This window comes from Callospermophilus lateralis, chromosome 20, assembly GCF_048772815.1.
Source record: "Callospermophilus lateralis isolate mCalLat2 chromosome 20, mCalLat2.hap1, whole genome shotgun sequence".
NCBI lineage: Eukaryota > Metazoa > Chordata > Mammalia > Rodentia > Sciuridae > Callospermophilus > Callospermophilus lateralis.
The window spans coordinates 7,140,962-7,160,456 of NC_135324.1; the positions used below are offsets into that span (position 1 = coordinate 7,140,962).

At 42.5% G+C, this 19,495-nt stretch overlaps 1 protein-coding gene across 2 annotated transcripts in view; it reads left to right on the plus strand.

Annotated features, from left to right (window-relative positions):
* Positions 1-19,495, plus strand: part of Srgap3 (SLIT-ROBO Rho GTPase activating protein 3) — a 246,053-nt gene that overhangs the window by 139,697 nt on the left and 86,861 nt on the right. For both annotated transcript variants that reach the window (XM_076841053.1, XM_076841055.1), the window contains exon 3: positions 3,021-3,183. In XM_076841053.1, the coding sequence (XP_076697168.1) occupies positions 3,021-3,183 (163 nt within the window). The remainder of the gene's footprint in view (positions 1-3,020; positions 3,184-19,495) is intronic.

Consider the following 19,495-nt stretch of genomic DNA (forward strand, 5'->3'; position numbering starts at 1 on the left):
GTGTTTGGAAAAGCTCTCCAAGTGACTCTAATGTGTAGGAAAGGTTTAGAACTACATGGCCTAGGAGAGAAAGTCCCCACTCCTCAACCTGGCATTTCATACCCTCTATAATCAGGCTCTCACCCAGCCTTGTGTCCAACAATCTTCCTCTAGCATACTCAGAAGTGCAGCTCTCCTGAGACATTTCACCATATTTATATCCACAGTTCCCTCTGCCTACAATATCGCATGCTCTCTCTGTCCTTGTGACTATTTGGAAAACTCTTACCCATCCTTCAAGACCCAGCTCAAATGTGACCTTTTCTCAAGGGTCTCTTTTCCATAGCATCTACTATGTGGCATCCTTGTTGCCAGGCAGAAGATGTAGTGACTACAACAGAAACAGTCCCTGCCCTTAAAGATCTCCCAGGAAGGTAATGAGTAGAAATGAAAGGTAGAATATATTAGTCAGCTTTCTGTCATTGTAACAAATATCTGAGATAATCAGCTTAGAAAGATAAAAGGTTTATTTTGGCTCACAGTTTTGGAGGTTCCAATCCATAACTAGACAAATCGTTGCTTTTAGGCCTCATGTAGGGGCAACATCTCATGGCAGGAGTGTATGGTGTAGCAAAGCTGCTCAGCTCATAGCCAGGGAACAGAAAAGAGGAGGAGGAAGGGACAGGGTCCCAGCATCCCCCCAGTGATCTGAAGACGTCCCACTAGGCCCCACTTCTTAAAGTTTCCACCACTTCCCACTAGTGCCACACTGGGATTCAAGCCTTTAACACAGGGACCTTTGGGGGATACCTAAGATCCAAACATTAGTCCAGAAGTTCTCAAAATTTGTGCATACATCAGAGTCACTGTAGGGGTTGTTAAATCATAGATGCTGGGCCCACCTGGCCCACCCCCAGCATTTCTGATTAAGTGCCTGTGGTGGCCCTGATGACTTATATTTCCAACAAGGTCCCAAGTGATGCTAATGCTGCTGGTCCAGGGACCACGCTTTGAGAACCATGCTGAGCTTGTGATCAGGGAGCTCTCTCTAGGGAGGTGTCCTTTAAGCTGAACCTACAGGAAGAGGAGGAGGTGACTGTGAGAGGAGCAGGGGCAGGCACATTCCAGGTGGCAGGACAGTGTATGTGAAGGTCCAGGTGGGAAAGTACTTGGCATGAATACAAAAGGGACTCCACACCCGATGTGCAGAGCGTGTGGGAGGAGCACAGTGGTTCTTGCAACTTCTCCAGCAGAACCGAGGCCCCGTCTGCATCTCCGTTAAGGTCCCATCCTGCCTGCCTCTCTCGTTCTTTTCTTCTGCCTTAGCCTCTTCTTGGAGAGTCCCTCCAAGGCTGGCTCTGCATCACAGTCATCTTTGGGTGCCCACAGCCTACCCAGGATCTGCCATGGAGCAAATGCTCGGGGATTCTGGCTGGGGTTGAATTTTAGTGGTCTGGCTCTTTCTCTAGGCTATAAGGAGAAATCTGTTTCTCTCTTCTATAGCAGTGTGTTTTAAGTGTTTCATCTTCTTCCTTTTTCCTTAGACCCTTCCTAGCATATGCATCTTTCATCTAAACTGAATTCTCTTCTCCCAAATCCTGTTGCCTAGAAAGAATTTTAGCCTATTTGGTGACAGAAATAAAAACCCTTAAAGTCAACTGAGCCATCCTCATTTACTTTCTTAAGCCCCAGGAGTTGTGGGGACAGCATCCCAGAGACCCATAGGGTGCATCTCTTAGCACTTCCACTTGGCTTTGGGGCAGAGGATGCAGTCACACTGGGAGTCAGCAGAATTCTCTTCCTCAAAAGTGCTGATTGTGGAGTCTGCATTTCTTGTGAGCAGAACCTTGGCTAGCTTCCAGGGCGGTTGGCATTCAAGATAGCAGGGCGGTTGGCATTCAAGGGAGGCCTTGGGACTCTGGAGCTGACCACCTTTAGGCCATACTCATATCCTGCCTTTCCAATATCTTTTTCCACACTGGAAATCAGAGTAAGAGAAAGACTCGGGGTTGGAGGACAAGAACTCCAGCGCAGATGCCCCCTGTGATAAGGTGGGAGCACTGGATGGATTTGGTTTTGGTTTGTGATTGTTTTTCTCTCTGCTATTCTGGAGAGAACAGAGGAGTCTTTCTTAAGGGTGTAGACACAAGACATGAGTTTGGGAAGTGGTGATATGTAGATCTTCTGTCTCATGAGTTTGGGAAGCAATGGTATATAGATTGGTGGCTCTCAGACTTGAGCATACATCAGAATCCCCTGCAGGGTTTGTAAACTGCAGGCCCATCCCCAGCGTTTCTGATTCAGCAAGCTTGGAGTGAGGCTGCAGATGTGTTTTTCCAATAACTTTCCATGCGGTGCTCGTGCTGCTGATGTGGGGGGGTATTTTGACACCCCCTGTTTTAGCATAATATCCAGCTACAGTGCTAAGAATCTATCAATCTCTGCAGGACAAAGTCTTATTTGTCTTGTATATAATTGTATTTTTTAAGTCCTCCCCCAAAATACAGAACTGGAACCCCCAAGGCCTCTCCCTCCAGTTCCACCAAGGGATGAAGGCTCCTGTTTATAAGAAGTCAAGAGATCCCCAGAGAAGAACAAAGGATTGCTCTTAATCCTTTGTGGGGATCCCAGGGGTTGGGAAAGGCAAAGAGGGGGAGAGTAAGTGTCCACTTTTTGTTATTTCCATTGCATAGTTCTAGAAATCATACAAATATTTCAAATACAGCTGGGTTAGTATTTCTTAGCTCCAGGGGAGCAGGCTTCCTCCTAGAAGATGGAGGCGCACCAGTGGGCACCATTCAAGGGGGAAGTAGACAGCATAGACTTAGTCAAAGACCTGGATTCTGGCCCTAGATCTGCTCTGTGATCATGAAGGATCATCTCGGCTTTCATAGCCTCTGCTTCCCTCTCTGTAAAATGTGTAATAATGTAATTGACCTTGAAGGGGTGCCCCAGGGGCCAAAAGGGCCAAGGTGGGTATGATGTTAAACAGTATGAAACTGTTCCCATGAAGCCAACCTGAGCTGTCTTGGTTTCTACAGGAAGGACCAATACCTCCTCTCACCTGTGAACTGTTGGTATCTGGTCCTGCATCAGACCCGGCGGGAGAGCCGAGACCATGCCACCCTCAATGACATCTTCATGAACAATGTCATCGTTCGCCTTTCCCAGATCAGCGAGGATGTTATCAGACTTTTCAAAAAGGTGGGCAAGTGGGCTTCCCTCCCAGCCCTAGCTCTTGTCCTGGGATGGGCCATGGCAACACTATGCCCCAGGGATAAGGGGCTGGGAGTGGGGGTAGCAGGTATGTTGAAGGGTTCAAGGGGCCAAGGGCTTGATCAGATACTCCAGCCCTGAGTTTAAATCCTAGATGTGTCTTTGAAAAACTGTGTGCTCTTGAGCACTTTAGCAGTCACCATCAGAAGAATACAAACCTTTGCCTGCTTAGGTTAGTAATATATATGCATTGTGCAGGATTTGGAAAAGGATAGATGAGCACACACACACACACACACACAAACATGGAGGAAATGTTATCACTGGGAGATATTCTCTTTGATGTTCTAGAATTTTCCTTATAAGTACATATGCAAATATATTTTCTAGGAGTGCTTATAATTTATGTATTTTTAGTGTACATATACATTTTTCCCAAATGAGATCATACTGCATATATGATATTACTACCTGCTCATGTCACCTAACAAATTATGTAACATTCATTACAAAATTTCCCCATGTCAAAAGGTAAATTTTTAGCTGGGCGTGGTGGCACACACCTCTAATCCCAATGGCTTGGGAGGCTGAGGCAGGAGGACTGCAAGTTCAACGCCAGCCTCCCCAAAAGCAAGGCACTAAGCAACTCAGTGAGACCCTGCCTCTGAATAAAAGACAAAATAGAACTGGGGATGTGGCTCAGTGGTTGAGTGCTCCTGATTTCAACCCCCAGTATCGCAATAAATAAATTTTTTTTAAAATATATTTATTTTTTAGTTGTAACTGGACACAGCACCACTATTTTATTTGTTTATTTTTATGTGGTGCTGAGAATCGAACCCAGGGCCCTGCATGTGTGAGGTGAGCATTCTACCACTGAGCTACAACCCCAGCCTCCCAATAAATAAATTTCTATAATTTGTTTTTGGCTGTACTGGGGATTGAACCCAGGGCCTTGCATATGCTAAATAAGTATCTACCATTGAAGTATATCCCCAGCCCTGTAACTTCTTTTTTTTGGAGATGAGGTCTTGCTCTGTTGCCCAGTCTAGTCCTAAACCCATGGGCTAAAGTGATCCTCTTGCCTCAGCCTCTCCAGTAACTAGAACTACAGGCGTGCCACCTCATCTGGCTTTGGTGACATTTTGAATGATTACATATATTTTATACATAGATATATCCTGGTTTATTTGCCTGATCTCTTGGTGTTGAACACTTATGTAATTTCCTTCATTGCATTTTTATAAATAACGCTGCTGTGAGCTGCTTTGTTGCGTCCACTGGTACTTTCTTGGGCTTGGTCTCTGCAATGGAAATTTTAGGATCAAAAGTTGTTTTTTTTTCAAGGCCTTTGAGTGCCCCATGGCTTTGGCAAGGCTTTGCCCACATAAACATCCAGATACCAAGGATGAAGGGAGCTGTCACTGTTATACTCCCTGATGCCCCTGTATACTAGCTCTTTATACAGCGTCTAGCGCACTTGAGTGTGTAGAATTGAACTCACTCCTGTGAGCACTGCTCTCCTCACCTGCAAAATGAGCCCATCGTGTGGTCGCGGTGAGCCTCATCCTCTTTGTCTATCCAGTGATATTAAAAATCAGCGCTTCTCAGGGACACTGTGTAGATTAAACAAATGGTGCATGTAGAGGACAGGGGCATTGTTGGAATGCTTTTTGGTGTGACCTGTGTGTCTAGGTTTCTTAAATTCTTGGATTCGTAGTTCTGGTTGATCTTTTATTAGCTGTGCATCTTTGGGCTTGTTTCTTGAATTCTCTGTGTCTCAGTTTCCTCATTTATGAAATGAGGATAGAAATACCCCAGAGCAGCTGCAGGGGGTGGGGCACCAAGTCAGCATGGAGAGCAGCACTCGGTAAAAACTGGCTCTAATTATATAAACACAAGTGACAGTTATTTCTAAGATAATCTAGCTCATCTCTTCTTGCCAGGTGCCAATTTTAGGGATTTGTTGACCTGGGATTGCTAGAAGCACAGGGAAGGGAACAAGATGATTTAAAATATAATCATCTCTCCATGGTCTGTATTTGCATTGTCCACTTTGAGGATTACTTCTATAGCAAAATTGCAGTCACAGGCTAATTTTCTCCTGCCACACAGTGTGCTTCTGGTCTCCTCCTGGGGCCATATTTATGAAACGTGGTCTAGGTTTAATATTTGCGTAAGCAAACATAATTAGGAAGGCAAATACAGCACACCCATAAAAAATGAATCCCACAGTGCTTTGCACAACTCCACTGACGTGACTCGGACATCTGCCAGTTTGGACTCATGGTCCCTTTAGGAGCCCCTGCCCACCACTGCTGTCACAGTTTTGTCCCTGGGTGGGAGTGACTCACAGAGAAAGGGTCATCAGGGCCTTCAGGAAATGAAGGGTCTTTTTCCTGAGCTGAGCCCCAGGACAAGTGAGATAAATCTTTTCAGTTCTCATTTAGGCTGACAAGAGCCTGACTGGTAATGGAGGTTAACAGGGTGGAAAATAATAATAAAAAAAAAAGTCTACAGCTGAGCTCCTGGGTGCCTTGTTACCAGGTCTGTGCCTACAGAACAAAGGAAATGACCCACCTCCTGTAGCTGGGAGAGCTGGGACCAGAGCCTGGCTGGCAGATTGAGCACAGTGCAGCCCCTTTGTGTGGCTTCAGTTATATTAACCTGGGGACTGAGGCCTGTATGCCTTATGTTCCCAGGGTTCATATGGTCCTCAGAATCTCCAAGGAAGTCCGGCTCTGGTCAGATTGGGGCCTTGGACAAATTCAAGGAGAACCCAGACATGGTGGCTTTTGTCCCCTCTCATCAGTGTGGCTGAGCTTTTGGAGTTTGTCTCAGAACTGCCTCTTACTCACTACCAGGAGGCAAGTCTCTCTGAGTCTGTTTTCTCACCCAGGAAATGGAAATGGAGAGGCAGGATCTGTCCGACTTCATAACCTACCTCTCTGTGATTCTCCATTTGCTCTGAGGCAGCTCTCTGAATTCTAGAAGCCCATGCTCCTAGAGCTTGTTTCGAGTGGGAGATGAAGATCAGCCATAGCAAAATGAAACTGCACAAGATCTTAGAGGCCATACAAAGTGACCAGGACTCTTACAGTTGCAGACAATGGAAATCCAGCTCCACCTGCTCTCAGAAAGAAAGAGAACTTGCCAGCTCTTATGGGGTGAGATTCAGGGTTGGAGGCTTCTGGAAAACAAAGGGTGTTATCAGAACTCAGTCTTTGCAACTCTGCTTTAATTTCTATTTTCATTTTTTGGATAGCAGAGGGACTTTTTCAAGCTAATCTATCCCCATGACCAAATTGGTCCCTAGCAGTTCCAGGCTTTCATCCTACCAGCTTCAAGTCCCTTTTCCTGGACTTAGGCTTTTGGGCTCTGATTGGCCCAGCAGAGGTTATGTGAGTGTTCCTGAAGGCACACCTGCAGCCAGAGAGATGTGGTGCTCTTGGGAAAGATGACAACCCTTAGGTTAGATGTACACTCAACTCCACTGACACATGAGACTGATAATACGTGAGGAGTAGTTCTCCAAGAAAAAGTGGGGTGCTCTTACAAGAAGAAGGGGGAAATGAATCAATTTTTGTCCAATAGGCTATCTGTTCCAGGCCCTTTATCATCTTCTGTTAGATGTCCCTGAACAAACGTTGCTCATTACCTCTCAGGATGGCTCATTTCATTTGAGGACTGTGATCGATAGAAATGCTCTCAATGCTGAAACAAAATCTTACAATGTTTCTTTTCTATAATTTTTTATATGTTCTTCTTATATATACATGATAGTAGAGCATATTTTTACATATTGTGCATATATGGAGTATAACTTATTCTAATTTGTATCTCATTCTTATGGTTGCACATGATGTGGCATTTCACTGTTGTGAATTCATATATGAACATAGGAAAGTTATGTCTGATTCATTCTACTGTCTTTCCTATTCTCATCCCCCTCCCTTCTCTCAATCCCCTTTGTCTAATCCAATGAACTACTATTCTTCCCTCCCCCATCCTTATTATGTGTCAGCATCCACATATCAGAGAGATTTAGCCTTTGTTTTTTTGGGGAGACTGGCTTATTTCACTTAGCATAATAGTCTCCAGTTCTATCCATTTACTGGCAAATGCCATAATTTCATTTTTCATTATGGCTGAGTAGTATTCCATCATGTATATATACCACATTTTCTTTATCCATTCATCTGTTGAAGGGTACCTACGTTGGTTTCATAACTATTGTGAATTGAGCTGGTATAAGTGGCTGCATCACTATAGTATGCTGATTTTAAGCCCCTTGGGTATATAAACCAAGGAGTGGGATAACTGGGTCAAATGGTGGTTGCATTCCGAATTTTCTCACTGGTTCTACTCACACTGTTGATCCAACCCACATTAAAACCTATCAGTTGGGCTGGGGATGTGGCTCAAGCGGTAGCGCGCCCGCCTGGCATGCGTGCGGCCCGAGTTCGATCCTCAGCACCACATACAAAGATGTTGTGTCCGCCAAAAACTAAAAAATAAATATTAAAAAATTCTCTCTCTCTCCTCTCTCTATCTTAAAAAAACAAAAAACAAAAAACAAAAAAAAAAACCTATCAGTTACTCAAGATGGAAATCATGACCATCCATCCAGGTTTTTCTTGCTTGTGAACAAACAGCCCTGTGATTTTACTTTGCATTTTTTTTTTCACCTGCGTGTGGTTCCTGGATCATGCTGGGTCTTCTCTGACCTGTGCAAGTTAGTATTCAGAAGCAATCAGAATACTTTAGGAAGCGCTGACCAGTTGAGAGTGGAGTGGGGCTGTCTAGACCTATGAAGATGTTTGCCTTTGGTATTTTTCCTTGCTGTGTTGTCCTGGCTGGCCTCCAACTCCTGGGCTTGAGCCACCTTCCTGCCTCAGCCTCCCAAATAGCTGGGACTATAAGTGTGTAGCAGTGCACCCTGTTGACATTTGCTTTTTTGATCACAGTTTTATTTTGTGATTGATACTGAAGTTTCTGTCATTTAAAACCTTGAGGTATTTTTGTACTAATTATTTTTTAATCTTGCTGTGAATTCTGCATGTGTTTTTTTAATATTTGTTCTTCAAAAATTTTATTATGTTCTAGTCAAATGGGATCAATATCCTTGTTTAAGCAATATTTAAGCAGCAAGAGGGTAACTTTTCCAAGTGGTCCTAATTCTTTCTCTGGGATAAAAACCATTTTGTAACTTTACCATGTCTTCCTTGTCTGTGTCACCTTCTTCTACAGGTCAGTTCTTTTGCCTTGTGTTTGAATATTCTCTGTCTTCTTAGAGGACAGGTACAAAGTGGGGCAGAGAATTGAGAATGAGTTCACAATGGAGGTGACTGTGGAGCTGGGCACTGACGGATGAATGGGAGTTGCCAAGTGGGGAAAAGAGTTTGGGAGTTCAAGGTCATAGAGAAAGGCAAGAGCACAGTGTGTAGGGTTATAACAATAAAGTCATGGTTATTTGATGTATCTGACAACATCAGAATCTCTGGCAATACCAGAGCCACATGAGCTCATATGAGGCAGTCATCAGCTGAAGTCAAGAGCTGCCAGTTCCATCAAGCTGGCCATGCTCTCTCCACTGCCCAACATCCCTGCTGTTGCCTAGTGTATTATACTTATTTGACTCCTTTATTTTGCCTCTTCAGCCTCTTATGCATTTGAGTTTACGGCCTCATCTTTAAACATTACCAGTGGGTCTTATATTTCTAGCATGCATTAGAATCCTCTGGAGGTCTTGTTAATGCAGATTGCTGGACTCCACCCTCAGGGTTTCTGATTTAGTAGGTCAGGGGTGAGACCTGAGAATCTGCATTTCTAACAAATTCCCAGGTGATGCCTGTGGGGGCGGCGGGGGGGGGGCACTCAGAGAGAATGGTTTATCTAGACCAACCTCCTTCTTTTTATAGATGAGGAAACCAAGGTGAGTGCAGAGTCTAACTCTAAACCCAGGTTTTCAATGCCAGGCACAGTACTGAATCCACCGTCCCATGTGGTCCAGCAGCTGGGAGGTTCCACAGGCACCTCACTTGCCCTTCCTTCCCACCCCTTCTCAGCATTTCTGAGACTGAGCATTGAAGCCCATTCCATTTCCAGCCTCATTCTGTTTTCTTCAGAATCCCTAACAATAGCCATCCATTACTCTACGCTCTGATGCCTGCAGAATTTAATTACTTGCCCCAGCCGTGATGTGAATTTGATTGTTGGAAGCCATGGTGTTCTGGGGAAGCGCTAATGAGGAAAGACTCTTTGCAGAGAAGAGAGGGCATTCGGGGGGTTTGTGTTTGAAAGCAGCCATTCAGAGTGTGGCAACAAGGACTTGGTCTTGAGTGAGTTTTCTCATTCCCGCCTCGAAGATGTCCATTGCATTTCATAAATAAATCAGGGCTTTTGTGTCCAATAATTGCCTTGCTTTGTAACAGAGATCAAAAGCACCCTTGGCCTTGGTTTCCAAGCCAAGTTTATTTTTCTTTTCTTTTTTTGCCGAGTGAGGGTTTGCATACTGGAGGGTCTAGCTGTGAGGCCTGCAGGGGGGTGTGGGGAGAGAACCAAGTGGGCAAACTGCCAAGGGATGAGGAGCCTCCAGTCCATTTCCACTGTCTCCCAGGGAGATGAGCCAGCTAAGTTGGGCTTTAGCAGAATTCCCAGCTCATTCAACAAACACATGGGTGCTAGCAGGACAGTAGATAAACAATTATAGCAAACAAAGAATCAGTGACTGTGTACTGTGTGCCAGGCCCTGGGCTAAGCATTTCATACACATTTAATTCTTCAAATCTAATAGAAAGATGCTGTCATACCCCCATTTTATAGATGAGGAAACTGATGCTGATAAGTGTGGGAATGAATTTGAATCCAGATTTGTCACACTCCAGTCCATACTTGGATGGTAAATGCAGATGCAAAAAAAAGGAGAGAGAGAGAGAGAGAGAGAGAGAGAGAGAGAGAGAGAGAGAGAGAGAGAGAAATGGATCAGACACAATGTCCTACCTTATGGATCTCAAAGAAGTCAAGACAGGTGCAGAACAGTGATTCATTTAAATGTGGCTGTGAGGGATGGTTTTCACCATCAAATTTCTTTCAGAGAGAAGAGAACCTGGGTATGTTGGGGAATATTTATGCTGAAGGCAGCATTGAAGGACAAGCGTCTATCACAGCTTGGGGTCCCTGGGAATCCTACTCTCAGGCAGCATGTATGGAGTTGGGGTATATTAGGGTGGATTCTTGGGATCCCACATGCAGAAGAAGAGGGAGGGAAGCAGGAAGAGGCAAGTAGAGAAGCTGGGCTGTAAGAGAGGCCTCAGCTGACTCCTTGGGGAGCTGGGTGGTTCTGCAAACTGTCCTGAGTGTGGCCAGGAGACTGGGCCCTTACACTCTTAGTCATTGGATGTGGGCTGCCTCCAGGACAGGGTGAGGGCTTGGGCAGATGCCACTTCAGCAGTGGCAGTTCCAAAGAGGGCTGACAGCCAATGGAGTCTGTTGGCAGTGCTTCCTGGGAGATATTTCTCCAATCCTGAAGGGGATCTCAGTGGTGCCTCACTGCATACTCAACAGATATGCAGAGAAAAGAAAGAGGCCAAACCAAAGCAATGGCCAGTGGGTAGACAAGTCTGGGTCCCCTACTGTGAAGAGGTAGACAGTCTAGCACAGTGGCTAGGGTTAGGGAAGGAGTCTGGTTCCAGTTCTGTTTTGTCACTTTTCAGTCCTGCACGCTGCGCCTAATTCCTCCATTCTGCATTTCATCAGTTTCAATATGGAGTTAACAGTAACCTCCTTCATTTGGTTATTTTAAGACTTAAAAGATGACATGAAATGCCTGGCAGACAGTAAACAATCAACAAACATTAAGCTTTACGAGGATGATTGCTAGAACTTGGGAGGAATGTAGCAAAATTTAAGATGGGAGATGGGGTGGAAAGAAGACTTTATTCAGGGTGCACTAGTTAAAGGATCAGAAATAAGAAAATAAGTTCTGGAATCCACTCCCTGGTGACTTCTAACCTTGTTGGTCTCACCTCTTCTTTTATAAGCTTTTACTTCTTTTTGTGACCTTGTTCTATTGACTGGAACCTCCAGTCAGTATAGTGTGGAAGAGAGAGGCATTCTTGACTTTTAAAAGGCATGCTTCTAATTTTTCACCACTTGATATAAAAACTACAAGCAAATTAGAAATAAACAGGAACTCCCACAGCCTGATAAAGGGCACTTACCAAAATCTAACAGCAAATCATCCTTCCTGAGGAGAATTCAGCAAGGTGGCTGCTTATAGGATTAATATACAAAAATTAGTAATGTTCTTGTGTGCCAGCCATATCCAATTAGAAAATGTCATTTTTTATTAGAAAATGAGAATGATTGAAAATTTAATGCCATTGATGATACAAATTATCCCATCCCAGAAGTTTTGATACAGGATGCTGTCATTGTCATTCAGACATAAATATTTCATAGTTCCTATTGTAATTTATTCTTTGCCCATGAATTATGAATTCATCAGAATTATATTTTTTTAAGTCTCAAAGATTTTTTAAAGCTTTTATTTATTTTTAATTTCTAACTTTATAATAAGAAAATTAGGTTTATAAGGATGTGTGTATGTATGTGTATATATATATATATATATATATATATATATATATATATATATATTCTGATAATATCCATATGTGTGTGTGTGTGTGTATCCTTAAAAACACACACATACACACATACTTTTTTTTTTTTTTGGGTATTTGTTGGGCATTGACTTTATCAAATATCAAGACTTAAAGTGAGAGTAAAACAGATAGTTCTAGAACATGGCTACACCAACTTAACAGTGACACAGAACAGAAAGCTAGAAGCAGAGACCTCCATACCTGAGAATGTGGGATATGGCAGTGGTACATTAAAAAATCAAAGGGAAAAAGACTATTGTAGATGGGCTGATTCAACTGGTTATAATTTGCTTATTATTTGTAGGAACTAATTTTATTCACTCAGTACAACATACACACACACACACACACACACACACACACACACACACACACACACACATTTTTGGGGGGATACTGGTGATTGAAGTCAGGGGCACTTAACCATTGAGTAACATCCCCAGGCCTATTTTGTATTTTATTTAGAGACAGGGTCTCACTGAGTTGCTTAGTGCCTCGCTGTTGCTGAGGCTGGCTTTGAACTCGTGATCCTCCTGTCTCAGCCTTTCTAGCTTCTGGGATTATAGGCGTGCACTACTGCACCCAGCTCCATACCCTTTTTTTTTTTTTTTTTTTTGAATATGGAAAAGACCAAAAACTCTATATTAGTTCACAAAAATATATTCTACATAGATTAAAGTGCCAAAAGTTAAACAGCAAAACTTTGAAACTTTTGTAAGAAAGTGTAGGAGATTATGTTTAAAACTTTGGTGTAGAAAAGGCTGCCTAAAGAAAACATTTTTTAAAAGCACAACCATAGGGTTAGAATTGTGGTTCAGTGACAGAGCATTTGCCTAGCATGTGTGAGGCACTGGGTTCGATCCTCAGCACCACATAAAAACAGATGAATGTATCGTGTCCAACTAAAAAAAATTTTTTTAAAAAAGCACAATCTGTAAAGGAAAATATTGATAAATTTTATTATATAAAATTTTTTAAAAATCTTTTATCCAACAACAAAAATAAAGAGATGGATTGATGAACAGAAGATATTTGGTTGCATAGAATGAACAAAAGGTCAATACCCAGAATATATAAAATCAGCTCCTATGAATTAATAAGAAGAGGGCAAACAACCCAGCAGAGACATGGGTAAGAGATATCAATGGGTGAGTAACAGAAAATGAAACTTAAATGACCAAAGATGTAAGAAAAGATGCTCATACTTACTGGTAATCAGAGGAAGGTAAAGCGAGCATCAAGCACTCTCATATATTCTGTAAACACGTAAACTTGTCCATTTCCTTCAGAGAACAATTAGGCAGTATCAAGGAACAGTGAAGGAAGAACGATAGACCCTGTTACCCAGTAATTCCACTTCTAAGTAAAACCTAAAGATATTCTAAGCTGAGTGGTATAAAACTGTAATCCTAGATACTCAGGAGGATTGCAGGTTTGAGGCCAGCCTCTGCAACTTAGAAAAACCCTGTCTCAAAAACTAAAAAGGATTAGGGGTGTAGCTCAGTTGTAGAGAACTGGTCTAGCATGCCTGAGGCCTTGGATTTAATCTCTAGTATAAAGAAAACAAAAACAAAAACAACAAAATGCACACACAAAACTTTGTATGAGGATGTTTTTGCAGTGGTTAAATAAGCTGTGCATAGTCACCCAATAGAATATTATGCAATAGTCAAGATGAAGGAACTAGATCTCCAAGTATTACTGTGGATGAAACTTGAAAACGTGCTATATAAGTATGATGTTTTTACAAAATTAAAGACACAATTTATATTGTTCATATTTTTAGGTACCTCTGTGGAATAAAGCTATACAAATGTAGACTGAATAATACGTATACACACCAGCAACACAACTGAGGAAAGAGGGCAGAGGGGAGGGGATCAGGGACCCTTCAACTGCACCTTTAACATTTTTCTTCCTAAAAATAGTTTTGAAGCAAAAATGGCAAACTTTTAATAATAATCTAATTTGGGTGGTGTGTTCATGGTGTTCACTCTCTTTTATGCATGGTTTAGACATTGCAGAATTGAGATTAAGGGTGAAAATCAGGAAAGATATGTTGGGATGGGTCAAGGAGGTCTTTTGGTGTCAGACTAAAGAGCTGGATTGTATTTTCTAGACATTAGAGATTCATTGAAAGTTTTTGAATATATATATTGCTGGGACTTGAGAAGGAATGTTGCCAACTTTAAGGATGACTAATTTGACATGTGCATTTGATGGCTTTGAAAGGAGAGATGCTAGACTAGAGAGAACAGTTACATTTTTTTTAAGAGAGAGAGAGAGAGAGGGAATTTTTTTTAATACTTATTTTTTTTTTAGTTTTTCGGCGGACACAACATCTTTGTATGTGGTGCTGAGGATCGAACCTGGGCTGCACGCATGCCAGGCGAGCGCGCTACCGCTTGAGCCACATCCCCAGCCCAGAATAGTTACATTTTTATATATATGTACTTACATACATATTAGTGATGAAATGTAATTGGGGCCTGGGTCAGGGAGGTTGGTATGGGAATGGAAAGAAAGGAAGGGTGAGTGGGTGGGTAGATGTCAGGCTAATGGATGGCTATATGGATGAGTAGATGAATGGGTAGGCAGGTGAGTGGATGGATGGATGAGTGGATGGGTAGATGGCAGATGGATGGATAGATGGATGGATGGATAGATGCATGAGCAGATTAGTGGGAAGGTGGCTGGGTAGATGGATGGATGGATGGGTGAATAAATGGAATAGATGGCTGGTTGGGAAATGGGTGGAAAGGTGGTGAATCCATGGGTAGAGACATTTTTGAAATGCCAATGCAATCCTTATTCATATCCTGTCCACAAAGTAAGTAAAACAGAAGATGAGATTATAAAATGACAAGGGGTTAAAGTCTTAGGTCAGTGATACAGCAGTAATGAATGATCAATAGTGTTTTGAATGGAATAGATTAGTCTAACAACATCCACAATCACATTGAAGATAACATGGAGAGGAGATAGCTCAAAACTGAGAAGTTTCACATTTTTGTAGATCTCAGTTTTTCCAGGAAGATGGCCTTGTCACACTCCCCAGGTAGGCTCTTGCCCCACCCTCAACCATTAGCTTCTTATCTGTAAGAGATTCAGGACTAAACCAAGGCAAAACAAAGAAAGGAAAAAAAAAATAAGCCAACATCAGGACATAGTAACAAAAGATGACTCCTGGACTTGTCCTGGGCTGCAGAGCCCTAGCCCAGCATCCTGCTCCATCTCTATCTGCCAGGGGCAGCCAGTGGTAGGGCTGGAATTCAGTCACTTACAGCAGGAAATTCTTCAGAATGACACTGAGCTCTGGATGTTATCTGATGTTTATGATGATCTAACACAGAGCCTTGTAAGTAACAGTATGCTTTCTTTACAGAGGGGGAGGAGTATCCATGTATTGGAATTATTTGGAGGAAAACAAAACAGAAGGAGAGGCACTGTAGAGTTCTAGCTTTCCCAGTGGAGGCAACAGAGTGGAATGGTTGAGAATGTCACCTTTATTAAGCCCTATGTCCTTGGGCACATTACTTCCTTTCTCCTGAGACTCTGTGTCCTAATCTTCAAAGTGGGGTCAATCACAGTGCCTGCCATAAATAGGTACTGTTAAAGAAAGCAATTATTGTGGCCCAGCTCATGCTATAGAATCAAGAAACAGTAGCTCTTATAATTATTTTTCATAATGATAAACTTTATTAGTAAGAGTACTAGTGTTCTCATTAATGATGATACAAGTGTTATTATTAACATTAATATTTAGTATTATTAGTAGAGATCCAGAAACTCCTATCCTAACCATGTCAAGTCACTTGTTCATAGCCATTCCAAGATTTCCTTGGATTTTTCAGTCCTGCTTTTTAAGTGACTTTGAAAATGGAGCTTTCAGAGTGAAGAAGGTCCCAAAGAGATGGTGGGAGTAATTGCAGGGAAGAGGATGGCAGGCATGAAGCTGGGCTCATTGCTGCAGCACACTGCCAGGCTCCTGGGTGGGCGTCCATGGCCCACTACTGCCAAGTATGTCCAAGGCCTTCCTGCTTCCTTGCAGGCTGACATCCCAGTCCTGGCAAGAAGAGGAAGAGTTTGAGTCTCAAATCTATTTCCAGCTTTTTGCAGAAATGAGTAATTGCCACCCATTTGGAGTTGCAGCAAAAGGAGAAATACATCAGTCTTGGAAGGGGAGTTACAGAAAGGGTTTCCAGGAGCAGGGAAAAGGAAAAAAATATGAAAGGGAGAGGGGAAGAAAAACAAGCATTGGGATGAGTGTCAGGCAAAAATTCGGCTAAGGAGGACGTTTGAAGGCAAAGTGTGGCAGCAGGAAACAGCCTAGTTATTGGTGACTTGAGACACATCTAGAAGGTGGAGTTAGCTGTTTAGCAAAATGGAGCTGCTGTGCTCATGGTGCACTGACCTTCCAGGATGGGTTGGAGAGACTGCTCCCTCTGAGATATGCCGTTAAGCCTCTGCTTTGGAAACAAAATCCCAATGGCTTTGGGAGCTGGCCAGTGCATACATACATCATATATTTAAATAAGGAACATCTGTGGGTCTTAAGTTTTGTGATTTTGATGAACAAACAGGCCTGAGTATAGAAAAACAGAGGAGGGTCTGTTGGGACTTAGGAATGACAGAGAAACAAAGGTTTTGTGTTTCCTGTTATTTGATTGGAGCCCTAGAACTAGATCCCAAAGGTAACCCAACATGAGAACATCTACTCAAACAAAGAGTGAGCAAAGAGGGACAGGTCAGACTGTAGCAAGGCTTGATGAGACAAAAGAGAGGCTATACATGGGTGACTGAGAGTAAACTGAGACACCCATCTTACTTGCTGCCTGGAATTGTTCTAAAGGATTGTTTAGATGGTATCCTTTTGAGAAACAAAGCAGACAAAGTCATTAAACCCAATATTTTAAGATAGTTTATTTTTTATATATTGTTTTAGTCTATTTTCTGTTGTTATAATTGAATGTCACAGACTGGGTAATTTATAAAGAATAAAGGCTTATTCAGCTCATGCTTCTGGATCTGTGAGGTCCCTGATTGAGGAGGCTTCATCTAGTGAAGGCCTTCTTACTGCAGAGTCCTGAGATGGAACAGGGATCGTGTGGTGAAGTAGCAGGTGGTACTAGCTGGGGTCTTTTCTCCTCTTAAAAAATCACTAATCTGGGCTGGGGTAGAGAGCTTGCCTAGCATGTCTAAGGCACTGGGTTCAATTCTTAGCACCACACATAAATACAATGAAGGTCCATTGACAACAAAAAATATATTTTTTTTAAAAAAGTCACTGATCTCATCACAAGCACTCCACCACCCTCATGACCTCATATAATCCTAGCTACTTCTAAATACCATAACCATCTGACTTTGGAGATTAAATTTCAACATGAGTTTTAGAGGGGATTACTATATAAAGAATGATTTCAGCATTGTACTCACTCATCTTTGAGTTAGTTTGTGGGGAATGCAGACATGACTTCTAAAATGAGAACTTTTCAAATATAGTTTATCAAGTCCTAGGGTCTATAGTAAGGTTTTTTTTTGGGGGGGAGGGTGCTGCTGGGGATGGAACGCTAGGCCTTGTGCATACTAAGCACATGCTCAGCCACTGAGCTATACTCCTAGCTATATAGTAAGGTTTTGAGTGTTTCCTTTAATAGCATAATTAACCCTGTATTAAAAACTAAATCAACTCACACATGGCAAGATTTTTGTGGTAAAAGAGCTGATTTCACTTAGGATCTCTTGTATGTCAAGAAAAATTTTGTCTGCTGGGCCCATCTTGACTTGAATTAATATTTGTTTTGGCAAAGAAATAAAGGTCAAAGGTGGTTACCTTTTACTCCTCTCTAGTTTGGTACTGCATCTACACATCAATGAACTCATTCATGGACATTTATGGGGCTCCTTTTGTATGTAAGTGTTTATGGTTGGCATTATAGGAAGCAGAGGGAAAGAGTTCCAGAAGCCACAGCTCTATCCTTTTAGGAGTTTATGTTCTGACCATTTGGAGATCAGTCATTTTGCAGAAACTATGTGAAAGCTGATGCCTACTGGGGGGTTTTCAGAAGGTTTTTTTTTTTTTTTTTTTTTTTTTTTTTTTGGTATCTTGAGACTGACATGTGTGCAGATTATGTTAGAATTCTTTCAAATAAACCATCATGAAAATTTATTGATCCTGTAAACTGAAGAGGTCTGTAGACAGATCCTGTTTCAGCATCACTAGATCCAGAGCCCACCAGTCCCTGACCTCTCCTGTGGTAGGTGTGATGGCTACAAGCAGCAGAGGACTCCTACATCCTAGTTCAGCAGTCCCAGAGCAGAGGTGATCTGAGAGTATGATTAGGAGAAAGCTTCCAGGAAAGATTCTTTATTGGCTCATCCTGAGATATGTTTCTCTTTCTGGAGACAAGCCTCTGGAGTACTCTGGTGAGGTCCAGACCCTTGCCTAGTTAACCATCTTGTATGGCCCGGTAGGTAGAGGCCAGTCCCACCCACACCTCATTTTTTGTCAGCAGAAGGAGGAGGAAGGGGTAAGTGAGAGAGAATGATCATGGCTTATTTTTTCCTAGCAGGGAAGATGGGACAAAGAGGACTACCCTTGCTTGTAAGCAGGGACAAAGATCAGGGATGCAGATTCCTATGCAGATGGTAAGAAAGTGCATCAGACAGGTAGGCAATGACGAGGGGGCTTACCTGTCTTGGCACTTTACCTGTGACCTGGACTTATCTCCACTACGTCATTGCAATGGCTTCTTTTCATCTGTGTGTATGTGCACTAGGCCCTGAAGAAGCAGACCATTGTAAGTCATTCTGAGTGCTGACTTTGAAGTCAGACCAGCCAAAAGTCAAATCCTGGCTTTGCTGCTTTCTAACTGTGCAAGATTGGACAGATTGTTCAATTCTTCTGAACTTCCAGCTTTCTTGCATTTGCCAATAAGGATGTTAGTAGTATTTACCTTAAAATTTTAAACTAAACAATGTATGGAAGTAACCTTGGACAATATTCAACAAATGGAAAATTTTCCATAAAGTTAGCAGCTGCTGCTAAAACAACACTTCAGAGCAGGGACAATATCTCATTCAGCTTTGTGTCTTTGGTTCCTGGTTGAAGCTGTTACCCACAAGGTATTCAATAAATGTGTGTGTGAATGGAGTCAAAGCTAGCGGCATAGGGGGAGACAATGCAGGCAGAAGGATGGGTTCAGGGTGCACCGTGTGCCCAAATGGGTCACGGGTTGGATCTGCTATGATGCCACAGGACTTGATTTCAGGAATCAGACTCCCCAGAGGCTCTCAAATGGTGGGATGCAAGAGGAGTACTTGCTAAAGAGGAACACTTAGATGTTCTGAGTTAGCAGGTCTAAGATTGTCATTTTTAATGGGCACCACTATATACAGATAGTCACCCTTTCTCTTGAGAGATAGCCCTGATTTCTGGGTTATAACTCGAATACCTCCATGGGTATGGAGGGCATGGCCAGGAGAAGGGAGATGTTGGGCTCAGTAGCTAGCTGAAGAGCATAAGCTCTCTCTAAAGGGGCTGCCGTCTTGAAATAGTGGCTCAGGATTACCTAGAATTTCCAAAGAAATTGAAAACCAGGACCTATGAAGTCAAGGGTCATGTTTTC